Source organism: Phalacrocorax carbo, chromosome 29, assembly GCF_963921805.1.
Source record: "Phalacrocorax carbo chromosome 29, bPhaCar2.1, whole genome shotgun sequence".
NCBI lineage: Eukaryota > Metazoa > Chordata > Aves > Suliformes > Phalacrocoracidae > Phalacrocorax > Phalacrocorax carbo.
The window spans coordinates 436,659-464,252 of NC_087541.1; the positions used below are offsets into that span (position 1 = coordinate 436,659).

Below are 27,594 nucleotides of genomic sequence, written 5' to 3' on the forward strand. Positions count from 1 at the left end.
AGAACGGGAACGTTTGGATTTTTGGGAGGCTAGGCAGGCGCAGAGCCCCAGCGTTGGTGTGCCTGCGCGTGCGGTGCCGGAGGCCGGTGAGGCCCAGCAATAGCTTTTGGCGGTGGCTCTTTTGGTGTGGGAGCCATCCTGCGACGTTTGGTATTTCGGCGGCCGTCTGGGCAAAAAAATGATAATCGGCCGAGAACGGGAACGTTGGGAGTTTTGGGAGGCTAGGCAGGCGCAGAGCCCCAGCGTTGGTGTGCCTGCGCGTGCGGTGCCGGAGGCCGGTGAGGCCCGGCAATAGCTTTTGGCCGTGGCTGTTTTGGTGTGGGAGCCATCCTGCGACGTTTGGTATTTCGGCGGCCGTCTGGGCAAAAAAATGATAATCGGCCGAGAACGGGAACGTTTGGATTTTTGGGAGGCTAGGCAGGCGCAGAGCCCCAGCGTTGGTGTGCCTGCGCGTGCGGTGCCGGAGGCCGGTGAGGCCCGGCAATAGCTTTTGGCGGTGGCTCTTTTGGTGTGGGAGCCACCCTGCGACGTTTGCTATTTCGGCGGCCGTCTGGGCAAAAAAATGATAATCGGCCGAGAATGGGAACGTTGGGATTTTTGGGAGGCTAGGCAGGCGCAGAGCCCCAGCGTTGGTGTGCCTATGCGTGCGGTGCCGGAGGCCGGTGAGGCCCGGCAATAGCTTTTGGCGGTGGCTGTTTTGGTGTGGGAGCCATCCTGCGACGTTTGGTATTTCGGCGGCCGTCTGGGCAAAAAAATGATAATCGGCCGAGAATGGGAACGTTGGGATTTTTGGGAGGCTAGGCAGGCGCAGAGCCCCAGCGTTGGTGTGCCTGCGCGTGCGGTGCCGGAGGCCGGTGAGGCCCGGCAATAGCTTTTGGCGGTGGCTGTTTTGGTGTGGGAGTCATCCTGCGACGTTTGGTATTTCGGCGGCCGTCTGGGCAAAAAAATGATAATCGGCCGAGAACGGGAACGTTGGGACTTTTGGGAGGCTAGACAGGCGCAGAGCCCCAGCGTTGGTGTGCCTGCGCGTGCGGTGCCGGAGGCCGGTGAGGCCCGGCAATAGCTTTTGGCGGTGGCTGTTTTGGTGTGGGAACCATCCTGCGACGTTTGGTATTTCGGCGGCCGCCTGGGCAAAAAAATGATAATCGGCCGAGAACGGGAACGTTTGGATTTTTGGGAGGCTAGGCAGGCGCAGAGCCCCAGCGTTGGTGTGCCTGCGCGTGCGGTGCCGGAGGCCGGTGAGGCCCGGCAATAGCTTTTGGCGGTGGCTCTTTTGGTGTGGGAGCCATCCTGCGACGTTTGGTATTTCGGCGGCCGTCTGGGCAAAAAAATGATAATCAGCCGAGAATGGGAACGTTTGGATTTTCGGGAGGCTAGGCAGGCGCAGAGCCCCAGCGTTGGTGTGCCTGCGCGTGCGGTGCCGGAGGCCGGTGAGGCCCGGCAATAGCTTTTGGCGGTGGCTGTTTTGGTGTGGGAGCCATCCTGCGACGTTTGGTATTTCGGCGGCCGTCTGGGCAAAAAAATGATAATCGGCCGAGAATGGGAACGTTTGGATTTTTGGGAGGCTAGGCAGGCGCAGAGCCCCAGCGTTGGTGTGCCTGCGCGTGCGGTGCCGGAGGCCGGTGAGGCCCGGCAATAGCTTTTGGCGGTGGCTCTTTTGGTGTGGGAGCCATCCTGCGACGTTTGGTATTTCGGCGGCCGTCTGGGCAAAAAAATGATAATCGGCCGAGAACGGGAACGTTGGGATTTTTGAGAGGCTAGGCAGGCGCAGAGCCCCAGCGTTGGTGTGCCTGCGCGTGCGGTGCCGGAGGCCGGTGAGGCCCGGCAATAGCTTTTGGCGGTGGCTGTTTTGGTGTGGGAGCCATCCTGCGACGTTTGGTATTTCGGCGGCCGTCTGGGCAAAAAAATGATAATCGGCCGAGAATGGGAACGTTGGGATTTTTGGGAGGCTAGGCAGGCGCAGAGCCCCAGCGTTGGTGTGCCTGCGCGTGCAGTGCCGGAGGCCGGTGAGGCCCGGCAATAGCTTTTGGCGGTGGCTCTTTTGGTGTGGGAGCCATCCTGCGACATTTGGTATTTCGGCGGCCGTCTGGGCAAAAAAATGATAATCGGCCGAGAATGGGAACGTTGGGATTTTTGGGAGGCTAGGCAGGCGCAGAGCCCCAGCGTTGGTGTGCCTGCGTGTGCGGTGCCGGAGGCCGGTGAGGCCCGGCAATAGCTTTTGGCGGTGGCTCTTTTGGTGTGGGAGCCATCCTGCGACGTTTGGTATTTCGGCGGCCGTCTGGGCAAAAAAATGATAATCGGCCGAGAACAGGAACGTTTGGATTTTTGGGAGGCTAGGCAGGCGCAGAACCCCAGCGTTGGTGTGCCTGCGCGTGCGGTGCCGGAGGCCGGTGAGGCCCGGCAATAGCTTTTGGCGGTGGCTCTTTTGGTGTGGGAGCCATCCTGCGACGTTTGGTATTTCGGCGGCCGTCTGGGCAAAAAAATGATAATCGGCCGAGAATGGGAACGTTTGGATTTTTGGGAGGCTAGGCAGGCGCAGAGCCCCAGCGTTGGTGTGCCTGCGCGTGCGGTGCCGGAGGCCGGTGAGGCCCGGCAATAGCTTTTGGCGGTGGCTGTTTTGGTGTGGGAGCCATCCTGCGACGTTTGGTATTTCGGCGGCCGTCTGGGCAAAAAAATGATAATTGGCCGAGAATGGGAACGTTGGGATTTTTGGGAGGCTAGGCAGGCGCAGAGCCCCAGCGTTGGTGTGCCTGCGCGTGCGGTGCCGGAGGCCGGTGAGGCCCGGCAATAGCTTTTGGCGGTGGCTGTTTTGGTGTGGGAGCCATCCTGCGACGTTTGGTATTTCGGCGGCCGTCTGGGCAAAAAAATGATAATCGGCCGAGAACGGGAACATTGGGATTTTTGGGAGGCTAGGCAGGCGCAGAGCCCCAGCGTTGGTGTGCCTGCGCGTGCGGTGCTGGAGGCCGGTGAGGCCCGGCAATAGCTTTTGGCGGTGGCTGTTTTGGTGTGGGAGCCATCCTGCGACGTTTGGTATTTCGGCGGCCGTCTGGGCAAAAAAATGATAATCGGCCGAGAACGGGAACGTTTGGATTTTTGGGAGGCTAGGCAGGCGCAGAGCCCCAGCGTTGGTGTGCCTGCGCGTGCGGTGCCGGAGGCCGGTGAGGCCCGGCAATAGCTTTTGGCGGTGGCTCTTTTGGTGTGGGAGCCATCCTGCGACGTTTGGTATTTCGGCGGCCGTCTGGGCAAATAATGATAATCGGCCGAGAATGGGAACGTTGGGAGTTTTGGGAGGCTAGGCAGGCGCAGAGCCCCAGCATTGGTGTGCCTGCGCGTGCGGTGCCGGAGGCCGGTGAGGCCCGGCAATAGCTTTTGGCGGTGGCTGTTTTGGTGTGGGAGCCATCCTGCGACGTTTGGTATTTCGGTGGCCGCCTGGGCAAAAAAATGATAATCGGCCGAGAATGGGAACGTTGGGATTTTTGGGAGGCTAGGCAGGCGCAGAGCCCCAGCGTTGGTGTGCCTGCGCGTGCGGTGCCGGAGGCCGGTGAGGCCCGGCAATAGCTTTTGGCGGTGGCTCTTTTGGTGTGGGAGCCATCCTGCGACGTTTGGTATTTCGGCGGCCGCCTGGGCAAAAAAATGATAATCGGCCGAGAACGGGAACGTTGGGAGTTTTGGGAGGCTAGGCAGGCGCAGAGCCCCAGCGTTGGTGTGCCTGCGCGTGCGGTGCCGGAGGCCGGTGAGGCCCGGCAATAGCTTTTGGCGGTAGCTGTTTTGGTGTGGGAGCCATCCTGCGACGTTTGGTATTTCGGTGGCCGTCTGGGCAAAAAAATGATAATCGGCCGAGAACGGGAACGTTGGGATTTTTGGGAGGCTAGGCAGGCGCAGAGCCCCAGCGTTGGTGTGCCTGCGCGTGCGGTGCCGGAGGCCGGTGAGGCCCGGCAATAGCTTTTGGCGGTGGCTCTTTTGGTGTGGGAGCCATCCTGCGACGTTTGGTATTTCGGCGGCCGTCTGGGCAAAAAAATGATAATCGGCCGAGAATGGGAACGTTGGGATTTTTGGGAGGCTAGGCAGGCGCAGAGCCCCAGCGTTGGTGTGCCTGTGCGTGCGGTGCTGGAGGCCGGTGAGGCCCGGCAATAGCTTTTGGCGGTGGCTCTTTTGGTGTGGGAGCCATCCTGCGACGTTTGGTATTTCGGCGGCCGTCTGGGCAAAAAAATGATAATCGGCCGAGAACGGGAACGTTTGGATTTTTGGGAGGCTAGGCAGGCGCAGAGCCCCAGCGTTGGTGTGCCTGCGCGTGCGGTGCCGGAGGCCGGTGAGGCCCGGCAATAGCTTTTGGCGGTGGCTCTTTTGGTGTGGGAGCCATCCTGCGACGTTTGGTATTTCGGCGGCCGTCTGGGCAAAAAAATGATAATCGGCCGAGAACGGGAACGTTTGGATTTTTGGGAGGCTAGGCAGGCGCAGAGCCCCAGCGTTGGTGTGCCTGCGCGTGCGGTGCTGGAGGCCGGTGAGGCCCGGCAATAGCTTTTGGCGGTGGCTCTTTTGGTGTGGGAGCCATCCTGCGACGTTTGGTATTTCGGCGGCCGTCTGGGCAAAAAAATGATAATCGGCCGACAATGGGAACGTTGGGATTTTTGGGAGGCTAGGCAGGCGCAGAGCCCCAGCGTTGGTGTGCCTGCGCGTGCGGTGCCGGAGGCCGGTGAGGCCCGGCAATAGCTTTTGGCGGTGGCTCTTTTGGTGTGGGAGCCATCCTGCGACGTTTGGTATTTCGGCGGCCGTCTGGGCAAAAAAATGATAATCGGCCGAGAACGGGAACGTTTGGATTTTTGGGAGGCTAGGCAGGCGCAGAGCCCCAGCGTTGGTGTGCCTGCGCGTGCGGTGCTGGAGGCCGGTGAGGCCCGGCAATAGCTTTTGGCGGTGGCTGTTTTGGTGTGGGAGCCATCCTGCGACGTTTGGTATTTCGGCGGCCGTCTGGGCAAAAAAAGGATAATCGGCCGAGAATGGGAACGTTGGGATTTTTGGGAGGCTAGGCAGGCGCAGAGCCCCAGCGTTGGTGTGCCTGCGCGTGCGGTGCCGGAGGCCGGTGAGGCCCGGCAATAGCTTTTGGCGGTGGCTCTTTTGGTGTGGGAGCCACCCTGCGACGTTTGCTATTTCGGCGGCCGTCTGGGCAAAAAAATGATAATAGGCCGAGAATGGGAACGTTGGGATTTTTGGGAGGCTAGGCAGGCGCAGAGCCCCAGCGTTGGTGTGCCTGCGTGTGCGGTGCCGGAGGCCGGTGAGGCCCGGCAATAGCTTTTGGCGGTGGCTCTTTTGGTGTGGGAGCCATCCTGCGACGTTTGGTATTTCGGCGGCCGTCTGGGCAAAAAAATGATAATCGGCCGAGAACGGAAACGTTGGGATTTTTGGGAGGCTAGGCAGGCGCAGAGCCCCAGCGTTGGTGTGCCTGCGCGTGCGGTGCCGGAGGCCGGTGAGGCCCGGCAATAGCTTTTGGCGGTGGCTGTTTTGGTGTGGGAGCCATCCTGCGACGTTTGGTATTTCGGCGGCCGTCTGGGCAAAAAAATGATAATCGGCCGAGAACGGGAACGTTTGGATTTTTGGGAGGCTAGGCAGGCGCAGAGCCCCAGCGTTGGTGTGCCTGCGCGTGCGGTGCCGGAGGCCGGTGAGGCCCGGCAATAGCTTTTGGCGGTGGCTCTTTTGGTGTGGGAGCCATCCTGCGACGTTTGGTATTTCGGCGGCCGTCTGGGCAAAAAAAGGATAATCGGCCGAGAATGGGAACATTTGGATTTTTGGGAGGCTAGGCAGGCGCAGAGCCCCAGCGTTGGTGTGCCTGCGCGTGCGGTGCCGGAGGCCGGTGAGGCCCGGCAATAGCTTTTGGCGGTGGCTCTTTTGGTGTGGGAGCCATCCTGCGACGTTTGGTATTTCGGCGGCCGTCTGGGCAAAAAAATGATAATCGGCCGAGAATGGGAACATTTGGATTTTTGGGAGGCTAGGCAGGCGCAGAGCCCCAGCGTTGGTGTGCCTGCGCGTGCGGTGCCAGAGGCCGGTGAGGCCCGGCAATAGCTTTTGGGGGTGGCTGTTTTGGTGTGGGAGCCATCCTGCGACGTTTGGTATTTCGGCAGCCGTCTGGGCAAAAAAATGATAATCGGCCGAGAATGGGAACGTTGGGATTTTTGGGAGGCTAGGCAGGCGCAGAGCCCCAGCGTTGGTGTGCCTGCGCGTGCGGTGCCGGAGGCCGGTGAGGCCCAGCAATAGCTTTTGGCGGTGGCTCTTTTGGTGTGGGAGCCATCCTGCGACGTTTGGTATTTCGGCGGCCGTCTGGGCAAAAAAATGATAATCGGCCGAGAACGGGAACGTTGGGATTTTTGGGAGGCTAGGCAGGCGCAGAGCCCCAGCGTTGGTGTGCCTGCGCGTGCGGTGCCGGAGGCCGGTGAGGCCCGGCAATAGCTTTTGGCGGTGGCTGTTTTGGTGTGGGAGCCATCCTGCGACGTTTGGTATTTCGGCGGCCGTCTGGGCAAAAAAATGATAATCGGCCGAGAACGGGAACGTTTGGATTTTTGGGAGGCTAGGCAGGCGCAGAGCCCCAGCGTTGGTGTGCCTGCGCGTGCGGTGCCGGAGGCCGGTGAGGCCCGGCAATAGCTTTTGGCGGTGGCTCTTTTGGTGTGGGAGCCATCCTGCGACGTTTGGTATTTCGGCGGCCGTCTGGGCAAAAAAAGGATAATCGGCCGAGAATGGGAACATTTGGATTTTTGGGAGGCTAGGCAGGCGCAGAGCCCCAGCGTTGGTGTGCCTGCGCGTGCGGTGCCGGAGGCCGGTGAGGCCCGGCAATAGCTTTTGGCGGTGGCTCTTTTGGTGTGGGAGCCATCCTGCGACGTTTGGTATTTCGGCGGCCGTCTGGGCAAAAAAATGATAATCGGCCGAGAATGGGAACATTTGGATTTTTGGGAGGCTAGGCAGGCGCAGAGCCCCAGCGTTGGTGTGCCTGCGCGTGCGGTGCCAGAGGCCGGTGAGGCCCGGCAATAGCTTTTGGGGGTGGCTGTTTTGGTGTGGGAGCCATCCTGCGACGTTTGGTATTTCGGCAGCCGTCTGGGCAAAAAAATGATAATCGGCCGAGAATGGGAACGTTGGGATTTTTGGGAGGCTAGGCAGGCGCAGAGCCCCAGCGTTGGTGTGCCTGCGCGTGCGGTGCCGGAGGCCGGTGAGGCCCAGCAATAGCTTTTGGCGGTGGCTCTTTTGGTGTGGGAGCCATCCTGCGACGTTTGGTATTTCGGCGGCCGTCTGGGCAAAAAAATGATAATCGGCCGAGAACGGGAACGTTGGGATTTTTGGGAGGCTAGGCAGGCGCAGAGCCCCAGCGTTGGTGTGCCTGCGCGTGCGGTGCCGGAGGCCGGTGAGGCCCGGCAATAGCTTTTGGCGGTGGCTCTTTTGGTGTGGGAGCCATCCTGCGACGTTTGGTATTTCGGCGGCCGTCTGGGCAAAAAAATGATAATCGGCCGAGAACGGGAACGTTTGGATTTTTGGGAGGCTAGGCAGATGCAGAGCCCCAGCGTTGGTGTGCCTGCGCGTGCGGTGCCGGAGGCCGGTGAGGCCCGGCAATAGCTTTTGGCGGTGGCTCTTTTGGTGTGGGAGCCATCCTGCGACGTTTGGTATTTCGGCGGCCGTCTGGGCAAAAAAATGATAATCGGCCGAGAATGGGAACGTTTGGATTTTTGGGAGGCTAGGCAGGCGCAGAGCCCCAGCGTTGGTGTGCCTGCGCGTGCGGTGCCGGAGGCCGGTGAGGCCCGGCAATAGCTTTTGGCGGTGGCTCTTTTGGTGTGGGAGCCATCCTGCGACGTTTGGTATTTCGGCGGCCGTCTGGGCAAAAAAATGATAATCGGCCGAGAACGGGAACGTTGGGATTTTTGGGAGGCTAGGCAGGCGCAGAGCCCCAGCGTTGGTGTGCCTGCGCGTGCGGTGCCGGAGGCCGGTGAGGCCCGGCAATAGCTTTTGGCGGTGGCTCTTTTGGTGTGGGAGCCATCCTGCGACGTTTGGTATTTCGGCGGCCGTCTGGGCAAAAAAACGATAATCGGCCGAGAACGGGAACGTTTGGATTTTTGGGAGGCTAGGCAGGCGCAGAGCCCCAGCGTTGGTGTGCCTGCGCGTGCAGTGCCGGAGGCCGGTGAGGCCCGGCAATATCTTTTGGCGGTGGCTCTTTTGGTGTGGGAGCCATCCTGCGACGTTTGGTATTTCGGCGGCCGTCTGGGCAAAAAAATGATAATCGGCCGAGAATGGGAACGTTGGGATTTTTGGGAGGCTAGGCAGGCGCAGAGCCCCAGCGTTGGTGTGCCTGCGCGTGCGGTGCCGGAGGCCGGTGAGGCCCGGCAATAGCTTTTGGCGGTGGCTGTTTTGGTGTGGGAGCCATCCTGCGACGTTTGGTATTTCGGCGGCCGTCTGGGCAAAAAAATGATAATCGGCCGAGAATGGGAACGTTGGGAGTTTTGGGAGGCTAGGCAGGCGCAGAGCCCCAGCGTTGGTGTGCCTGCGCGTGCGGTGCCGGAGGCCGGTGAGGCCCGGCAATAGCTTTTGGCGGTGGCTCTTTTGGTGTGGGAGCCATCCTGCGACGTTTGGTATTTCGGCGGCCGTCTGGGCAAAAAAATGATAATCGGCCGAGAATGGGAACGTTGGGATTTTTGGGAGGCTAGGCAGGCGCAGAGCCCCAGCGTTGGTGTGCCTGCGCGTGCGGTGCCGGAGGCCGGTGAGGCCCGGCAATAGCTTTTGGCGGTGGCTGTTTTGGTGTGGGAGCCATCCTGCGACGTTCGGTATTTCGGCGGCCGTCTGGGCAAAAAAATGATAATCGGCCGAGAACGGGAACGTTGGGATTTTTGGGAGGCTAGGCAGGCGCAGAGCCCCAGCGTTGGTGTGCCTGCGCGTGCGGTGCCGGAGGCCGGTGAGGCCCGGCAATAGCTTTTGGCGGTGGCTGTTTTGGTGTGGGAGCCATCCTGCGACGTTTGGTATTTCGGCGGCCGTCTGGGCAAAAAAATGATAATCGGCCGAGAACGGGAACATTGGGATTTTTCGGAGGCTAGGCAGGCGCAGAGCCCCAGCGTTGGTGTGCCTGCGCGTGCGGTGCCGGAGGCCGGTGAGGCCCGGCAATAGCTTTTGGCGGTGGCTCTTTTGGTGTGGGAGCCATCCTGCGACGTTTGGTATTTCGGCGGCCGTCTGGGCAAAAAAATGATAATCGGCCGAGAACGGGAACGTTTGGATTTTTGGGAGGCTAGGCAGGCGCAGAGCCCCAGCGTTGGTGTGCCTGCGCGTGCGGTGCCAGAGGCCGGTGAGGCCCGGCAATAGCTTTTGGCGGTGGCTCTTTTGGTGTGGGAGCCATCCTGCGACGTTTGGTATTTCGGCGGCCGTCTGGGCAAAAAAATGATAATCGGCCGAGAATGGGAACGTTTGGATTTTTGGGAGGCTAGGCAGGCGCAGAGCCCCAGCGTTGGTGTGCCTGCGCGTGCGGTGCCGGAGGCCGGTGAGGCCCGGCAATAGCTTTTGGCGGTGGCTCTTTTGGTGTGGGAGCCATCCTGCGACGTTTGGTATTTCGGCGGCCGTCTGGGCAAAAAAATGATAATCGGCCGAGAACGGGAACGTTTGGATTTTTGGGAGGCTAGGCAGGCGCAGAGCCCCAGCGTTGGTGTGCCTGCGCGTGCGGTGCCAGAGGCCGGTGAGGCCCGGCAATAGCTTTTGGCGGTGGCTCTTTTGGTGTGGGAGCCATCCTGCGACGTTTGGTATTTCGGCGGCCGTCTGGGCAAAAAAATGATAATCGGCCGAGAACGGGAACGTTTGGATTTTTGGGAGGCTAGGCAGGCGCAGAGCCCCAGCGTTGGTGTGCCTGCGCGTGCGGTGCTGGAGGCCGGTGAGGCCCGGCAATAGCTTTTGGCGGTGGCTGTTTTGGTGTGGGAGCCATCCTGCGACGTTTGGTATTTCGGCGGCCGTCTGGGCAAAAAAAGGATAATCGGCCGAGAATGGGAACGTTGGGATTTTTGGGAGGCTAGGCAGGCGCAGAGCCCCAGCGTTGGTGTGCCTGCGCGTGCGGTGCCGGAGGCCGGTGAGGCCCGGCAATAGCTTTTGGCGGTGGCTCTTTTGGTGTGGGAGCCACCCTGCGACGTTTGCTATTTCGGCGGCCGTCTGGGCAAAAAAATGATAATAGGCCGAGAATGGGAACGTTGGGATTTTTGGGAGGCTAGGCAGGCGCAGAGCCCCAGCGTTGGTGTGCCTGCGTGTGCGGTGCCGGAGGCCGGTGAGGCCCGGCAATAGCTTTTGGCGGTGGCTCTTTTGGTGTGGGAGCCATCCTGCGACGTTTGGTATTTCGGCGGCCGTCTGGGCAAAAAAATGATAATCGGCCGAGAACGGAAACGTTGGGATTTTTGGGAGGCTAGGCAGGCGCAGAGCCCCAGCGTTGGTGTGCCTGCGCGTGCGGTGCCGGAGGCCGGTGAGGCCCGGCAATAGCTTTTGGCGGTGGCTGTTTTGGTGTGGGAGCCATCCTGCGACGTTTGGTATTTCGGCGGCCGTCTGGGCAAAAAAATGATAATCGGCCGAGAACGGGAACGTTTGGATTTTTGGGAGGCTAGGCAGGCGCAGAGCCCCAGCGTTGGTGTGCCTGCGCGTGCGGTGCCGGAGGCCGGTGAGGCCCGGCAATAGCTTTTGGCGGTGGCTCTTTTGGTGTGGGAGCCATCCTGCGACGTTTGGTATTTCGGCGGCCGTCTGGGCAAAAAAATGATAATCGGCCAAGAATGGGAACGTTGGGATTTTTGGGAGGCTAGGCAGGTGCAGAGCCCCAGCGTTGGTGTGCCTGCGCGTGCGGTGCCGGAGGCCGGTGAGGCCCAGCAATAGCTTTTGGCGGTGGCTGTTTTGGTGTGGGAGCCATCCTGCGACGTTTGGTATTTCGGCGGCCGTCTGGGCAAAAAAATGATAATCGGCCGAGAACGGGAACGTTTGGATTTTTGGGAGGCTAGGCAGGCGCAGAGCCCCAGCGTTGGTGTGCCTGCGCGTGCGGTGCCGGAGGCCGGTGAGGCCCGGCAATAGCTTTTGGCGGTGGCTCTTTTGGTGTGGGAGCCATCCTGCGACGTTTGGTATTTCGGCGGCCGTCTGGGCAAAAAAATGATAATCGGCCGAGAATGGGAACATTTGGATTTTTGGGAGGCTAGGCAGGCGCAGAGCCCCAGCGTTGGTGTGCCTGCGCGTGCGGTGCCAGAGGCCGGTGAGGCCCGGCAATAGCTTTTGGGGGTGGCTGTTTTGGTGTGGGAGCCATCCTGCGACGTTTGGTATTTCGGCAGCCGTCTGGGCAAAAAAATGATAATCGGCCGAGAATGGGAACGTTGGGATTTTTGGGAGGCTAGGCAGGCGCAGAGCCCCAGCGTTGGTGTGCCTGCGTGTGCGGTGCCGGAGGCCGGTGAGGCCCAGCAATAGCTTTTGGCGGTGGCTCTTTTGGTGTGGGAGCCATCCTGCGACGTTTGGTATTTCGGCGGCCGTCTGGGCAAAAAAATGATAATCGGCCGAGAACGGGAACGTTGGGATTTTTGGGAGGCTAGGCAGGCGCAGAGCCCCAGCGTTGGTGTGCCTGCGCGTGCGGTGCCGGAGGCCGGTGAGGCCCGGCAATAGCTTTTGGCGGTGGCTCTTTTGGTGTGGGAGCCATCCTGCGACGTTTGGTATTTCGGCGGCCGTCTGGGCAAAAAAATGATAATCGGCCGAGAACGGGAACGTTTGGATTTTTGGGAGGCTAGGCAGATGCAGAGCCCCAGCGTTGGTGTGCCTGCGCGTGCGGTGCCGGAGGCCGGTGAGGCCCGGCAATAGCTTTTGGCGGTGGCTCTTTTGGTGTGGGAGCCATCCTGCGACGTTTGGTATTTCGGCGGCCGTCTGGGCAAAAAAATGATAATCGGCCGAGAATGGGAACGTTGGGAGTTTTGGGAGGCTAGGCAGGCGCAGAGCCCCAGCGTTGGTGTGCCTGCGCGTGCGGTGCCGGAGGCCGGTGAGGCCCGGCAATAGCTTTTGGCGGTGGCTCTTTTGGTGTGGGAGCCATCCTGCGACGTTTGGTATTTCGGCGGCCGTCTGGGCAAAAAAACGATAATCGGCCGAGAACGGGAACGTTTGGATTTTTGGGAGGCTAGGCAGGCGCAGAGCCCCAGCGTTGGTGTGCCTGCGCGTGCAGTGCCGGAGGCCGGTGAGGCCCGGCAATATCTTTTGGCGGTGGCTCTTTTGGTGTGGGAGCCATCCTGCGACGTTTGGTATTTCGGCGGCCGTCTGGGCAAAAAAATGATAATCGGCCGAGAATGGGAACGTTGGGAGTTTTGGGAGGCTAGGCAGGCGCAGAGCCCCAGCGTTGGTGTGCCTGCGCGTGCGGTGCCGGAGGCCGGTGAGGCCCGGCAATAGCTTTTGGCGGTGGCTGTTTTGGTGTGGGAGCCATCCTGCGACGTTTGGTATTTCGGCGGCCGTCTGGGCAAAAAAATGATAATCGGCCGAGAATGGGAACGTTGGGATTTTTGGGAGGCTAGGCAGGCGCAGAGCCCCAGCGTTGGTGTGCCTGCGCGTGCGGTGCCGGAGGCCGGTGAGGCCCGGCAATAGCTTTTGGCGGTGGCTGTTTTGGTGTGGGAGCCATCCTGTGACGTTTGGTATTTCGGCGGCCGTCTGGGCAAAAAAATGATAATCGGCCGAGAACGGGAACGTTTGGATTTTTGGGAGGCTAGGCAGGCGCAGAGCCCCAGCGTTGGTGTGCCTGCGCGTGCGGTGCCGGAGGCCGGTGAGGCCCGGCAATAGCTTTTGGCGGTGGCTCTTTTGGTGTGGGAGCCATCCTGCGACGTTTGGTATTTCGGCGGCCGTCTTGGCAAAAAAATGATAATCTGCCGAGAACGGGAACGTTTGGATTTTTGGGAGGCTAGGCAGGCGCAGAGCCCCAGCGTTGGTGTGCCTGCGCGTGCGGTGCCGGAGGCCGGTGAGGCCCGGCAATAGCTTTTGGCGGTGGCTGTTTTGGTGTGGGAGCCATCCTGCGACGTTTGGTATTTCGGCGTCCGTCTGGGCAAAAAAATGATAATCGGCCGAGAACGGGAACGTTTGGATTTTTGGGAGGCTAGGCAGGCGCAGAGCCCCAGCGTTGGTGTGCCTGCGCGTGCGGTGCCGGAGGCCGGTGAGGCCCGGCAATAGCTTTTGGCGGTGGCTGTTTTGGTGTGGGAGCCATCCTGCGACGTTTGGTATTTCGGCGGCCGTCTGGGCAAAAAAATGATAATCGGCCGAGAACGGGAACGTTGGGATTTTTGGGAGGCTAGGCAGGTGCAGAGCCCCAGCGTTGGTGTGCCTGCGCGTGCGGTGCCGGAGGCCGGTGAGGCCCAGCAATAGCTTTTGGCGGTGGCTGTTTTGGTGTGGGAGCCATCCTGCGACGTTTGGTATTTCGGCGGCCGTCTGGGCAAAAAAATGATAATGGGCCGAGAATGGGAACATTTGGATTTTTGGGAGGCTAGGCAGGCGCAGAGCCCCAGCGTTGGTGTGCCTGCGCGTGCGGTGCCGGAGGCCGGTGAGGCCCGGCAATAGCTTTTGGCGGTGGCTGTTTTGGTGTGGGAGCCATCCTGCGACGTTTGGTATTTCGGCGGCCGTCTGGGCAAAAAAATGATAATCGGCCGAGAATGGGAACATTTGGATTTTTGGGAGGCTAGGCAGGCGCAGAGCCCCAGCGTTGGTGTGCCTGCGCGTGCGGTGCCAGAGGCCGGTGAGGCCCGGCAATAGCTTTTGGGGGTGGCTGTTTTGGTGTGGGAGCCATCCTGCGACGTTTGGTATTTCGGCGGCCGTCTGGGCAAAAAAAGGATAATCGGCCGAGAATGGGAACGTTGGGAGTTTTGGGAGGCTAGGCAGGCGCAGAGCCCCAGCGTTGGTGTGCCTGCGCGTGCGGTGCCGGAGGCCGGTGAGGCCCAGCAATAGCTTTTGGCGGTGGCTGTTTTGGTGTGGGAGCCATCCTGCGACGTTTGGTATTTCGGCGGCCGTCTGGGCAAAAAAATGATAATCGGCCGAGAACGGGAACGTTTGGATTTTTGGGAGGCTAGGCAGGCGCAGAGCCCCAGCGTTGGTGTGCCTGCGCGTGCGGTGCCGGAGGCCGGTGAGGCCCGGCAATAGCTTTTGGCGGTGGCTCTTTTGGTGTGGGAGCCATCCTGCGACGTTTGGTATTTCGGCGGCCGTCTGGGCAAAAAAATGATAATCGGCCAAGAACGGGAACGTTTGGATTTTTGGGAGGCTAGGCAGATGCAGAGCCCCAGCGTTGGTGTGCCTGCGCGTGCGGTGCCGGAGGCCGGTGAGGCCCGGCAATAGCTTTTGGCGGTGGCTCTTTTGGTGTGGGAGCCATCCTGCGACGTTTGGTATTTCGGCGGCCGTCTGGGCAAAAAAATGATAATCGGCCGAGAACGGGAACATTGGGATTTTTGGGAGGCTAGGCAGGCGCAGAGCCCCAGCGTTGGTGTGCCTGCGCGTGCGGTGCCGGAGGCCGGTGAGGCCCGGCAATAGCTTTTGGCGGTGGCTCTTTTGGTGTGGGAGCCATCCTGCGACGTTTGGTATTTCGGCGGCCGTCTGGGCAAAAAAATGATAATCGGCCGAGAATGGGAACGTCTGCATTTTTGGGAGGCTAGGCAGGCACAGAGCCCCAGAGTTGGTGTGCCTATGCGTGCGGTGCCGGAGGCCGGTGAGGCCCGGCAATAGCTTTTGGCGGTGGCTCTTTTGGTGTGGGAGCCATCCTGCGACGTTTGGTATTTCGGCGGCCGTCTGGGCAAAAAAATGATAATCGGCCGAGAATGGGAACGTTGGGATTTTTGGGAGGCTAGGCAGGCGCAGAGCCCCAGCGTTGGTGTGCCTGCGCGTGCGGTGCCGGAGGCCGGTGAGGCCCGGCAATAGCTTTTGGCGGTGGCTCTTTTGGTGTGGGAGCCATCCTGCGACGTTTGGTATTTCGGCGGCCGTCTGGGCAAAAAAAAGATAATCGGCCGAGAACAGGAACGTTTGGATGTTTGGGAGGCTAGGCAGGCGCAGAGCCCCAGCGTTGGTGTGCCTGCGCGTGCGGTGCCGGAGGCCGGTGAGGCCCGGCAATAGCTTTTGGCAGTGGCTCTTTTGGTGTGGGAGCCATCCTGCGACGTTTGGTATTTCGGCGGCCGTCTGGGCAAAAAAATAATAATCGGCCGAGAATGGGAACGTTTGGATTTTTGGGAGGCTAGGCAGGCGCAGAGCCCCAGCGTTGGTGTGCCTGCGCGTGCGGTGCCGGAGGCCGGTGAGGCCCGGCAATAGCTTTTGGCGGTGGCTCTTTTGGTGTGGGAGCCATCCTGCGACGTTTGGTATTTCGGCGGCCGTCTTGGCAAAAAAATGATAATCGGCCGAGAACGGGAACATTTGGATTTTTGGGAGGCTAGGCAGGCGCAGAGCCCCAGCGTTGGTGTGCCTGCGCGTGCGGTGCCGGAGGCCGGTGAGGCCCGGCAATAGCTTTTGGCGGTGGCTCTTTTGGTGTGGGAGCCATCCTGCGACGTTTGGTATTTCGGCGGCCGTCTGGGCAAAAAAATGATAATCGGCCGAGAACGGGAACGTTGGGATTTTTGGGAGGCTAGGCAGGCGCAGAGCCCCAGCGTTGGTGTGCCTGCGCGTGCGGTGCCGGAGGCCGGTGAGGCCCGGCAATAGCTTTTGGCCGTGGCTCTTTTGGTGTGGGAGCCATCCTGCGACGTTTGGTATTTCGGCGGCCGTCTGGGCAAAAAAATGATAATCGGCCGAGAACGGGAACGTTTGGATTTTTGGGAGGCTAGGCAGGCGCAGAGCCCCAGCGTTGGTGTGCCTGCGCGTGCGGTGCCGGAGGCCGGTGAGGCCCAGCAATAGCTTTTGGCGGTGGCTCTTTTGGTGTGGGAGCCATCCTGCGACGTTTGGTATTTCGGCGGCCGTCTGGGCAAAAAAATGATAATCGGCCGAGAATGGGAACGTTTGGATTTTTGGGAGGCTAGGCAGGCGCAGAGCCCCAGCGTTGGTGTGCCTGCGCGTGCGGTGCCGGAGGCCGGTGAGGCCCGGCAATAGCTTTTGGCGGTGGCTCTTTTGGTGTGGGAGCCATCCTGCGACGTTTGGTATTTCGGCGGCCGTCTGGGCAAAAAAATGATAATCGGCCGAGAACGGGAACGTTGGGATTTTTGGGAGGCTAGGCAGGCGCAGAGCCCCAGCGTTGGTGTGCCTGCGCGTGCGGTGCCGGAGGCCGGTGAGGCCCGGCAATAGCTTTTGGCGGTGGCTGTTTTGGTGTGGGAGCCATCCTGCGACGTTTGGTATTTCGGCGGCCGTCTGGGCAAAAAAATGATAATCGGCCGAGAACGGGAACATTTGGATTTTTGGGAGGCTAGGCAGGCGCAGAGCCCCAGCGTTGGTGTGCCTGCGCGTGCGGTGCCGGAGGCCGGTGAGGCCCAGCAATAGCTTTTGGCGGTGGCTGTTTTGGTGTGGGAGCCATCCTGCGACGTTTGGTATTTCGGCGGCCGTCTGGGCAAAAAAATGATAATCGGCCGAGAATGGGAACGTTTGGATTTTTGGGAGGCTAGGCAGGCGCAGAGCCCCAGCGTTGGTGTGCCTGCGCGTGCGGTGCCAGAGGCCGGTGAGGCCCGGCAATAGCTTTTGGCGGTGGCTCTTTTGGTGTGGGAGCCATCCTGCGACGTTTGGTATTTCGGCGGCCGTCTGGGCAAAAAAATGATAATCGGCCGAGAATGGGAACGTTGGGATTTTTGGGAGGCTAGGCAGGCGCAGAGCCCCAGCGTTGGTGTGCCTGCGCGTGTGGTGCCGGAGGCCGGTGAGGCCCGGCAATAGCTTTTGGCGGTGGCTCTTTTGGTGTGGGAGCCATCCTGCGACGTTTGGTATTTCGGCGGCCGTCTGGGCAAAAAAATGATAATCGGCCGAGAACGGGAACGTTGGGATTTTTGGGAGGCTAGGCAGGCGCAGAGCCCCAGCGTTGGTGTGCCTGCGCGTGCGGTGCCGGAGGCCGGTGAGGCCCGGCAATAGCTTTTGGCGGTGGCTCTTTTGGTGTGGGAGCCATCCTGCGACGTTTGGTATTTCGGCGGCCGTCTGGGCAAAAAAATGATAATCGGCCGAGAACGGGAACATTGGGATTTTTCGGAGGCTAGGCAGGCGCAGAGCCCCAGCGTTGGTGTGCCTGCGCGTGCGGTGCCGGAGGCCGGTGAGGCCCGGCAATAGCTTTTGGCGGTGGCTCTTTTGGTGTGGGAGCCATCCTGCGACGTTTGGTATTTCGGCGGCCGCCTGGGCAAAAAAATGATAATTGGCCGAGAAGGGGAACGTTGGGAGTTTTGGGAGGCTAGGCAGGCGCAGAGCCCCAGCGTTGGTGTGCCTGCGTGTGCGGTGCCGGAGGCCGGTGAGGCCCGGCAATAGCTTTTGGCCGTGGCTGTTTTGGTGTGGGAGCCATCCTGCGACGTTTGGTATTTCGGCGGCCGTCTGGGCAAAAAAATGATAATCGGCCGAGAACGGGAACGTTTGGATTTTTGGGAGGCTAGGCAGGCGCAGAGCCCCAGCGTTGGTGTGCCTGCGCGTGCGGTGCCGGAGGCCGGTGAGGCCCGGCAATAGCTTTTGGCGGTGGCTCTTTTGGTGTGGGAGCCATCCTGCGACGTTTGGTATTTCGGTGGCCGTCTGGGCAAAAAAATGATAATCGGCCGAGAATGGGAACGTTTGGATTTTTGGGAGGCTAGGCAGGCGCAGAGCCCCAGCGTTGGTGTGCCTGCACGTGCGGTGCCGGAGGCCGGTGAGGCCCGGCAATAGCTTTTGGCGGTGGCTGTTTTGGTGTGGGAGCCATCCTGCGACGTTTGGTATTTCGGCGGCCGTCTGGGCAAAAAAATGATAATCGGCCGAGAATGGGAACGTTTGGATTTTTGGGAGGCTAGGCAGGCGCAGAGCCCCAGCGTTGGTGTGCCTGCGCGTGCGGTGCCGGAGGCCGGTGAGGCCCGGCAATAGCTTTTGGCGGTGGCTCTTTTGGTGTGGGAGCCATCCTGCGACGTTTGGTATTTCGGCGGCCGTCTGGGCACAAAAATGATAATTGGCCGAGAATGGGAACGTTGGGATTTTTGGGAGGCTAGGCAGGCGCAGAGCCCCAGCGTTGGTGTGCCTGCGCGTGCGGTGCCGGAGGCCGGTGAGGCCCGGCAATAGCTTTTGGCGGTGGCTGTTTTGGTGTGGGAGCCATCCTGCGACGTTTGGTATTTCGGTGGCCGTCTGGGCAAAAAAATGATAATCGGCCGAGAACGGGAACGTTTGGATTTTTGGGAGGCTAGGCAGGCGCAGAGCCCCAGCGTTGGTGTGCCTGCGCGTGCGGTGCCGGAGGCCGGTGAGGCCCGGCAATAGCTTTTGGCAGTGGCTCTTTTGGTGTGGGAGCCATCCTGCAACGTTTGGTATTTCGGTGGCCGTCTGGGCAAAAAAATGATAATCGGCCGAGAATGGGAACGTTGGGATTTTTGGGAGGCTAGGCAGGCGCAGAGCCCCAGCGTTGGTGTGCCTGCGCGTGCGGTGCCGGAGGCCGGTGAGGCCCGGCAATAGCTTTTGGCGGTGGCTCTTTTGGTGTGGGAGCCATCCTGCGACGTTTGGTATTTCGGCGGCCGTCTGGGCAAAAAAATGATAATCGGCCGAGAATGGGAACGTTGGGATTTTTGGGAGGCTAGGCAGGCGCAGAGCCCCAGCGTTGGTGTGCCTGCGCGTGCGGTGCCGGAGGCCGGTGAGGCCCAGCAATAGCTTTTGGCGGTGGCTGTTTTGGTGTGGGAGCCATCCTGCGACGTTTGGTATTTCGGCGGCCGTCTGGGCAAAAAAATGATAATCGGCCGAGAATGGGAACGTTTGGATTTTTGGGAGGCTAGGCAGGCGCAGAGCCCCAGCGTTGGTGTGCCTGCGCGTGCGGTGCCGGCGGCCGGTGAGGCCCGGCAATAGCTTTTGGCGGTGGCTGTTTTGGTGTGGGAGCCATCCTGCGACGTTTGGTATTTCGGCGGCCGTCTGGGCAAAAAAATGATAATCGGCCGAGAATGGGAACGTTTGGATTTTTGGGAGGCTAGGCAGGCGCAGAGCCCCAGCGTTGGTGTGCCTGCATGTGCGGTGCCGGAGGCCGGTGAGGCCCGGCAATAGCTTTTGGCGGTGGCTCTTTTGGTGTGGGAGCCATCCTGCGACGTTTGGTATTTCGGCGGCCGTCTGGGCAAAAAAATGATAATCGGCCGAGAATGGGAACGTTTGGATTTTTGGGAGGCTAGGCAGGCGCAGAGCCCCAGCGTTGGTGTGCCTGCGCGTGCGGTGCCGGAGGCCGGTGAGGCCCGGCAATAGCTTTTGGCGGTGGCTCTTTTGGTGTGGGAGCCATCCTGCGACGTTTGGTATTTCGGCGGCCGTCTGGGCAAAAAAATGATAATCGGCCGAGAACGGGAACGTTGGGATTTTTGGGAGGCTAGGCAGGCGCAGAGCCCCAGCGTTGGTGTGCCTGCGCGTGCGGTGCCGGAGGCCGGTGAGGCCCGGCAATAGCTTTTGGCGGTGGCTGTTTTGGTGTGGGAGCCATCCTGCGACGTTTGGTATTTCGGCGGCCGTCTGGGCAAAAAAATGATAATCGGCCGAGAATGGGAACGTTGGGATTTTTGGGAGGCTAGGCAGGCGCAGAGCCCCAGCGTTGGTGTGCCTGCGCGTGCGGTGCCGGAGGCCGGTGAGGCCCGGCAATAGCTTTTGGCGGTGGCTCTTTTGGTGTGGGAGCCATCCTGCGACGTTTGGTATTTCGGCGGCCGTCTGGGCAAAAAAATGATAATCGGCCGAGAACGGGAACGTTGGGATTTTTGGGAGGCTAGGCAGGCGCAGAGCCCCAGCGTTGGTGTGCCTGCGCGTGCGGTGCCGGAGGCCGGTGAGGCCCGGCAATAGCTTTTGGCGGTGGCTGTTTTGGTGTGGGAGCCATCCTGCGACGTTTGGTATTTCGGCGGCCGTCTGGGCAAAAAAATGATAATCGGCCGAGAACGGGAACGTTGGGATTTTTGGGAGGCTAGGCAGGCGCAGAGCCCCAGCGTTGGTGTGCCTGCGCGTGCGGTGCCGGAGGCCGGTGAGGCCCGGCAATAGCTTTTGGCGGTGGCTCTTTTGGTGTGGGAGCCATCCTGCGACGTTTGGTATTTCGGCGGCCGTCTGGGCAAAAAAATGATAATCGGCCGAGAATGGGAACGTTTGGATTTTTGGGAGGCTAGGCAGGCGCAGAGCCCCAGCGTTGGTGTGCCTGCGCGTGCGGTGCCGGAGGCCGGTGAGGCCCGGCAATAGCTTTTGGCGGTGGCTCTTTTGGTGTGGGAGCCATCCTGCGACGTTTGGTATTTCGGCGGCCGTCTGGGCAAAAAAATGATAATCGGCCGAGAACGGGAACGTTGGGATTTTTGGGAGGCTAGGCAGGCGCAGAGCCCCAGCGTTGGTGTGCCTGCGCGTGCGGTGCCGGAGGCTGGTGAGGCCCGGCAATAGCTTTTGGCGGTGGCTCTTTTGGTGTGGGAGCCATCCTGCGACGTTTGGTATTTCGGCGGCCGTCTGGGCAAAAAAATGATAATCGGCCGAGAACGGGAACGTTTGGATGTTTGGGAGGCTAGGCAGGCGCAGAGCCCCAGCGTTGGTGTGCCCCCCCTCCGCACACCCTGGGGTGCCATCAGAGCCCGCGGGCCCCCCAGCCCAGGGAGGGCACTTCCCTCGCCCTCTTGCTCTGCTCCTGCTGCGGAGTGGGGGACGATGTGGCACAGAGGGCTGGAGCCCTGGGTGGCAGAGGAGGCTCAGGGCCTTCCTCCTCCCCATCAGCCCCAGTGTGGGTCAGAGTGTGGGACCAGTGCCCGCAGCAGAGCCTCCTCCTGCCCCATTGCCCTGCAGGGACGGTGAGGGGGCAGCGCTGTGCCAGGATCAGGCCCCCGCGGAGGGGTAGCACTGACCTCCCCCATCTCAGGGGGATTCAAGTGCTGCTTTCTGCAGAGGCTCCCTGGGCACCCAGGAGACAACAGGAACATGCCCCAGGGGCCATGGGCTCTCACAGCCTGACCCTGAGCCCACCATCCCTGAGCCGTGGCCCTTCCCCGCCACCATGTCTTTGTGCTCTGCTCCCCCCAGTCGGCCTCGGGGGGACACCCCGAGACCTGGGCAGGCAAGTGCCAGCCCTGGCTCAAACCCCCAGAGGCTTTTAATAAGAACAAATCCCGAGGCCCAGCCTAAAAAGGAGAATAAAGCCCGAGGAAAGGCCCAGCGGTCTCTGCTGCCTGTGGGAAAAGGGAGAGGGCTCCCCGGTGCTCACGGCTCTGCCAGCTGCACAGTCCTCTCCTCCCTCCAGGCTGCACCCAGCTCGACGGCAGGGACGGGCTCTCCTGCCCCGGGGCTCAGGGACTGCTCTGCGCCGAGCTCCGGGGACGCGGCCTTCGTGTCCTCGGGGGGATGTGCCAGAGGCACCTCTTCAGCATCGTCATAGCCCGTGCTCTCTGCGGACAGGGACCAGGCGTCCCCTTAGCTCCAGGGGCCCAGCCCTTCTCTGCGAGTGCAGGTTTGCCCCTGCAAGCAGCAAGGCAGGCCCTTGCGTGTTCGCCCCGTGGGGTGCCCCTCCTGCCCCGTACATCACCTCCCTCCTGTCTCCTCACCGCTCCCGAGGTGTTCGGCTCCCCCTCCCATCCCCAGACCCCAGGGGAAACTCCTGCGGCCAGTTCCCCCATCCCAGGAAGCCGGGCTCTCCCAGTACAGCAGTGATTCATCCGGCACCAGGGATGGCACCCCAGGAACCGGCAGCGCTATCCTTCCCCCTCACCTCCAGGTGCATCCCCGGGCCCCGCTCCCTCCTCTGGCGCCCTGGGCAGTTCCCAGTCTCCCTGCCCAGGGGCACGATCCTCCCCAGGGTCGGAAACCTCCCCGGCATCGTCATAGCCGTCTGCTGGGTCACCTCCGGGCGGGACAGGGACACCTGAAACGCGAGGGGAGTTGGTGGCTGTGGGAAGATACATCCTGCAGGGCAGAGGATGGGGGACGCGCAGGGACACGGGGCTCAGACACTGGCGATGGCAGCACCGCAGGAGACTCCCCCGTGTCCTCCCCAACTCTGACGGTGAGGCCCAGGGAGGCTGCTGTCCATCATATGCCTGCAGGCACAGGAGATCAACCCCTTCCTGCCCGCCTTACCCGGCGCTGGACGCGGACCACCCTCCTCCTCGCTGTCCCCGGCGTGGGGCCGCAGCTCTGTCAGGGACCCCCCTGGATAGGAGCCTGGCGAGAGGCGCAGCGGGTGTTACGGGCGAGCGCTCTGCGGGCCCAGCCTGCGGTCAGTGCTGCTGGGGACGGGGCACCCGCGGAACCGGGGCTGACTGGGGGAGGGCTCAGGACGCCCCCCGCGCCCCCGGCACCAACCCTGTCTCAAAGGGGCTCCCAGAGCTGCCTGGGGCCAGCCCCGTCCCTCATCCCCCAGGTGTCACAGAGGGGCGCGGGGGCGGGCAGAGAGGGGCTATCCCCAGCTGCCATGGGCAGAGCTGGTGGGGAGGAGGCGCCTCTCCGTCCCCTCTCCCAGGCCCAGGACCTGGCTGCCCTCCCCTCAGACCCCACAGCACTGCAGGGACCACGGGCCGGGGGCTGCAGTGGGTCAGCCCTGGGTGGAGGCCAGGGGAAAGAGCCCTGCAGATGTGCCCCCCATGAGGGACCCACACCCACCTTTGCCGCTGAACCTCGGCTGCTTCTCCCATGCCTGGCTGTAACCGATCTCCTCGTACACAGCATCAGGGAAGGGCTCCCAAGCGCTCTCAGAGCCTGCAGGCAGACACAGAACTGCCTCAGGAATCACAGAATCGATCGCAGAACGGTTTGGGCTAGAAGGGACCTCTAAAGGTCTAGTCCAACCCCCCCTCAACGAGCAGGGACATCCTCAACTTGCTCAGGTTGCTCAGAGCCCCCTCCAACCCGACTGTGAGCACGTCCAGTGACGGGGCACCCACAGCTTCTCGGGGCAACCTCTTCCAATGTTTCGCCACCTTCGCTGTAAAGGTTTCCTTCCTAATACCTTGTCTAAATCCAACCTCTTTTAGTTTAAAACCCTTGTCCTATCACAAAAGTCCCTGCTAAAGAGTTTGTCCCCATCTTTCTTTTAAGCCCCCTTTAGGCATTGAAAAGCCACGAGAAGGTCTCCCCGGAGCCTTCTCTTCTCCAGGCCGAACAGCCCCGACTCTCTCAGCCCGTCCTCATAGGAGAGCTGTGCCACCCCTCGGATCATTTCCATGGCCCTGCTCTGGGCCTGCTCTAACAGGTCCACGTGCGTCCTTCTGGTACCGTGGACCCCAGAGCTGGAGGCGGCGCTGCAGGGGGGTCTCACCAGAGCGGAGCAGAGGGGCAGAACCCCCTCCCTCGCCCTGCTGGCCCCGCTGCTTCTGATGCAGCCCCGGATAGGGCTGGCCTTCTGGGCTGCGAGCGCACATTGTCAGCTCGCGTCCAGCTTCCCGCCCTCCGGCACCCCCACGTCCCTCTCCACAGGGCTGCTCTCAATCCCTGCACCCCCCAGCCTCTGCTGATACCGGGGGTTGCCCCGCCCCAGGTGCAGGACCTGGCACTTGGCCTTGTTGAACCCCATGAGGTTCACCCGAGCCCACTTCTCAGGCCTATCCAGGTCCCTCTGAAGGGCATCCCGTCCCCCAGGTGTGTCCGCCGCACCACTCAGCTTGGCCTCCTCTGTGACTATTTCTCTCCTCGCCCCATCCCTAACCCCCCGGGCCTGGGGTCTCTCTGCCCCTCGCTGCTGGTGGCCGTGGCCGGGCAGTCAGCGGGTCAGCACAAGGGAATGCAGGCAGCACGCGCTCTTCTCCCCCCAGCCCTGCCTGTACCAGTCCCCAGAGCACCCTTGGCCCCGCCGGGAGGCTTCTTCCCCCGGGACCGCGGGGGCAGGACCCACCTCCGCGCCCAGCCCTGGCGCTTCGCGCCTGCCAGACCAGGAGGGCCAGGAGCACGCACAGAAGGGCTCCCAGGATGATGCAGATGATGATGGGTAATGAGATCCTGCTGCCGGTCAGAGGGCCGCAGGTGGGATCTGCTGGGCAGGAACACAGAAAGGGCAGCACCAGGCCTGGGAGAGGTGTGGGGCTGGGACACCCCAGCCCTGGTCCCCATTACACCAGGGGTCGGGGACCCCAGGGAGCGAGTGATGGGGAAGCTCCCACCCTGCAGGGTAAACGACACCCTCCACCACTACCCCGCTGCCTCCTCTTGGGAGTTTCACACCCCAACAAGGAGCCCCTTCCCCCCCTAGCTGTGGGTCACAGCCTGGCCTCAGGAAGACCCAGTGCTGGCAGGGAGGACAGGTTAACTGCTCGGGGGGTTGGCGTTGTGCTGGGTGGTGCTGCAGAGGAAGAGGAGGAGAGTCGGGCTGAGCGGGTGGGCGTGCAGCCACCAGGGACCCTCCTCCGACACGCCACGTTTGTGTGCGCACACGTGCGTGCAAACCCCCCCCGGCACATCCCACCCAGACCGCCCCTCCCGCTGGGCTGCTCGGGGCGGCTGGGGCAGCGCCCAGGGCCTTGCGCTGGGTATCGGGCAGGATGGCGCAGGCAGCCCAGGAGATGCCCCTGGGGGCTGCAGAGCCCTGGGGGCGGAGGCTGGAGACATCCAGCCCCACAGAGGCAGCTTCCCACTCGGCACCAGGCTCCCTTCCTGAGCAGGATGCTGTCTTTGCTCTTGGTGGGGCAGAGCCACCCAACACGTCCCTGCTGAGGGGGAAGAGTGCGGGGGCCTTTCGGATCAAACAGGAGATGTTTGGGACTTGTGCCGGCCAGCAGCCGGGGCAAAGCCCAGCCCCACGCCGCAGTTCACACCCCAGGTCTGCTGCTGCTGCTGCTGCGGGCACCTGGACAGCCCCTGCAGGTGTGGGACTGGGCTCTGTGGGGCTCTGCGGGGCTGGGGCAGGGCTGTCTGCAGCCAGAGGGATGGAGCTGAGCCCCACCGCCCTGTCCGTGGCCTGTCCCGCGCCACGAGAGCGGGGGAGCCCAGGCCTGGCCGTGGCCCCTCACCCGGTTCGGTGCTCCGCTCTCCCACATCAGAGCCGCCATTCTGAGCGGGCAGAGCTCGCCAGAGCTCCTGGTGAGGCCGGGGTTTCTCCGGGGATAAATTCGCCCTGGAGCTCCCATGGGGTTCCCTGCTTTGGGTGGCCACGTCGCACCCAAGGGGCAAACGGAGTTAGCGCAGCGTTTTCCCAGCTCTCACCTGAGCAAATGACAGCAGCGTCGTTCTCCTGGGCGCACGGAGAGGCCCCCAGGGCCGTCATCGGGCACAGTCCCAGGTGGGCTTCAGTCCCATCGCAGTGGAACGAGTCTCTCCAGACGGGGCCGGTGCCTCTCCCAAAATGCCCTCCCCTGGGAACGGACTCAGCAAACCCGCAGCCGAGGTGACGACAGAGAACGTGGGCGTCCGGGGGGTCCCAGTGGGAGGCACAGAGGGTGCCCCAGGTCCCCAGCACCTGGACCTCCACCCTCCCGTCACAAGGTGTGCTGCCGTTCACCAGCCTGAACCCTGTGTACTCTGGGGACAGAGGGAGATGAGGGAGGGTGGATTGGTGCTCTTGCTCCCTCCACAGCCGGAGGAGGGACCAGAGCGACAGCCTTCCTTTCCCCTGCTCCTGCAGCCTTCCAGGGCTGCCGACAGCCACGTCACCCCTGCTGTCACCACACCCAGCACGGCGCAGTCCCTGTCCTGCTCCCCCGCCCCAGCTCACACTCAGCGTTCAACACCCCTCCGAGTCCTTACGTGTGCAGGTGACGCCGGCAGCGTTAGCGTGGGTGCAAGGCTGGTCCCGGGGGGATCCCATGGGGCAGAAGGCGAGAGAGGCTTCACTCCCCACACACTGCAGCTCTCTGCCCCAGATGGGACCATCCCCTTTTCCAAAGGGAGATGCCCCAGGGACAGGCAGGGGTGCGCCGCACTGCAGCTCCCCGCAGACCACGGCGGCGGCTTGGGGACCAAAGTCTGAGTCACAGACAGTTTTCCACTGGTTCCCATCACGGATCTCCACTCGTCCTGAGCAGGTGCTGTCCCCTCCGACCAGCTGGACAAATCCTGGAGCAACCAAAGACCCCTTTGAGTTCCCAGAGCCCTCCGGCAGTTACCTGACCCCATCTCCCAGCATCTCCAAGGTGGTTACAAGTGAGGAGTCCCACGACCCTCCCAGCCGCTCCCAGTGGGTGCGGATGGCCTTGGGACACCCTGCTCTTCTTCCCAAGCCCAGTGCTCCTCCCCTCAGAGCTGCTCCTCTGCTCTGGGGGGCCCGTGTCTGCCAGGGAACACGACCCAGCAGTCCCCGGCCACCTTGGGCCCTTCCCTGGGGCTCTGGCACCCACGTGAGCTGCTCTCAGTGCCGCTGGCGTGGGGCAGCCAGGGTCTCCGTGCTGCCAGGCAGCTCCTGTGTGAGCGGAGGCACGAAGCTGGGAACCAACAGAGCCTGCGGGGCAGGGTGGGCCTCCATCTCCCAGCCCCTGGCACCCACGGAGGGTGGGCCGAGCCACACCTGGCAGGGCTCAGGCGGTGGCAGGATCCCACCGGGCTTTGCTCGGGAACCGTGGGAACCAGCAATGAACATCCCAGCTCAGTGCGACCGGCCACACCAGGCCCTTCTCCAGCACCCCCTTGTTCCCCTGAGGGCTCCGCAGGCCCCTTCCCCCACCCCAACCACGAAGGTGAGGAACGGGCTGGCCCCTGACCTGTACATCTCGCTCCAGCATCCTCAGCGTGAACACAGTACTGTCGATACTGTTCATCATCTGAGCAGTCGGACAGAGCAGACTCGGTGCCACGACACTCAACAGCAGCCATCCAAATGGGGCCAGATCCTGGCCCAAACTGTGCATCCTGAGGAGCTTCAAGAGCAGACCCACAGCCCAGCTGCTTACAGACCACTGCAGCATCATCCATGCCCCAGAAGTCATCACACACGGTCCCCCACTGGCCCTGGCGTTTCACCTCCACTCTTCCAGCACAGCGCGAGGGACCATCCTGCAGCCTCACCTCCTCGGCCCCTTCAAACACCCACACAGGAACGGTGAGGAGCGTGCCGAGCCCCAGACTGCAGGTCTGGGGGTCCCCCTTGCCCAGGCACCTGGGTGGGATCCCTCCCCCTCCCACGCTGTCCCCGGGTGGGAGGGGGATCCCTTTTCTCCCCACAGGCTGCAGAGGGCTGGGGGTGCCCAACAGCAGACCTGCTGGGCCATTCGCCGACCCACAGCCCGCGGCGCTTCCTCCCACCCCAATGGCCCCCTGCCCATGCCCACCCGCGCACCGTGCCTGGCCCCGTCAGGGCACCGTCTCCTCGCCAGCCCGGAACCCCTGTACAGCCCCGGGCCCCCCCTCCATCTCCCACCCAGAGAGGCACGGGGAGAGGCACAAGTTCAAGCGACTTAGGCAGCTTCGGCCCCTCATCTCAGAGGTACCTGCAAAGAACCCCCATTCCCAGAGGGGTCCCGATGGCCCTGTCGGTGGGACAAGGAAGCCGGCACCTACCCCTGCACAGCTGCACCCACAGGACCAGCCACAGCACCCGAGGAGACACGAGTCCCTCTGTGCCCATCCTGAGCCTCCTGCCCTGCTGGCACAGCCCTGCTGCACCCCGCTCCCTGAGGCTGC

The 27,594-nt window shown here is 62.1% G+C and overlaps 1 protein-coding gene across 2 annotated transcripts; it reads right to left on the reverse strand.

Annotated features, from left to right (window-relative positions):
- Nucleotides 1–21,133: 21,133 nt before the first annotated feature.
- On the reverse strand, nucleotides 21,134–26,031 carry LOC135318287 (antigen WC1.1-like). 2 transcript variants are annotated; one of them, XM_064475454.1, is made up of 6 exons: nucleotides 25,186–26,031; nucleotides 23,882–24,016; nucleotides 22,654–22,749; nucleotides 22,132–22,215; nucleotides 21,764–21,916; nucleotides 21,134–21,443 (listed from the first exon to the last, which is right to left on the reverse strand). In XM_064475454.1, exons 1-6 carry the CDS (start codon nucleotides 25,244–25,246, stop codon nucleotides 21,259–21,261), a joined length of 714 nt encoding a protein of 237 aa, XP_064331524.1. In that variant the 5' UTR covers nucleotides 25,247–26,031; the 3' UTR covers nucleotides 21,134–21,258. The 2 variants fall into 2 exon arrangements, with proteins under 2 accessions (XP_064331524.1, XP_064331525.1); XM_064475455.1 differs by lacking the exon at nucleotides 22,132–22,215.
- Nucleotides 26,032–27,594: the final 1,563 nt, after the last annotated feature.

What these genes read in the sequence shown, in the direction of transcription:
- LOC135318287 (XM_064475454.1), bottom strand. Translation starts at nt 25,246, where the DNA reads ATGACGGCCCTGGGGGCCTCTCCGTGCGCCCAGGAGAACGACGCTGCT. An exon ending in CGCCAGGGCTGGGCGCGGAG is followed by an intron (nt 22,750 to 23,881) that starts GTGGGTCCTGCC and finishes GTCTGCCTGCAG; the next exon opens with GCTCTGAGAGCGCTTGGGAG. An exon ending in GCCCGGGGATGCACCTGGAG is followed by an intron (nt 21,444 to 21,763) that starts GTGAGGGGGAAG and finishes CCCTGTCCGCAG; the next exon opens with AGAGCACGGGCTATGACGAT.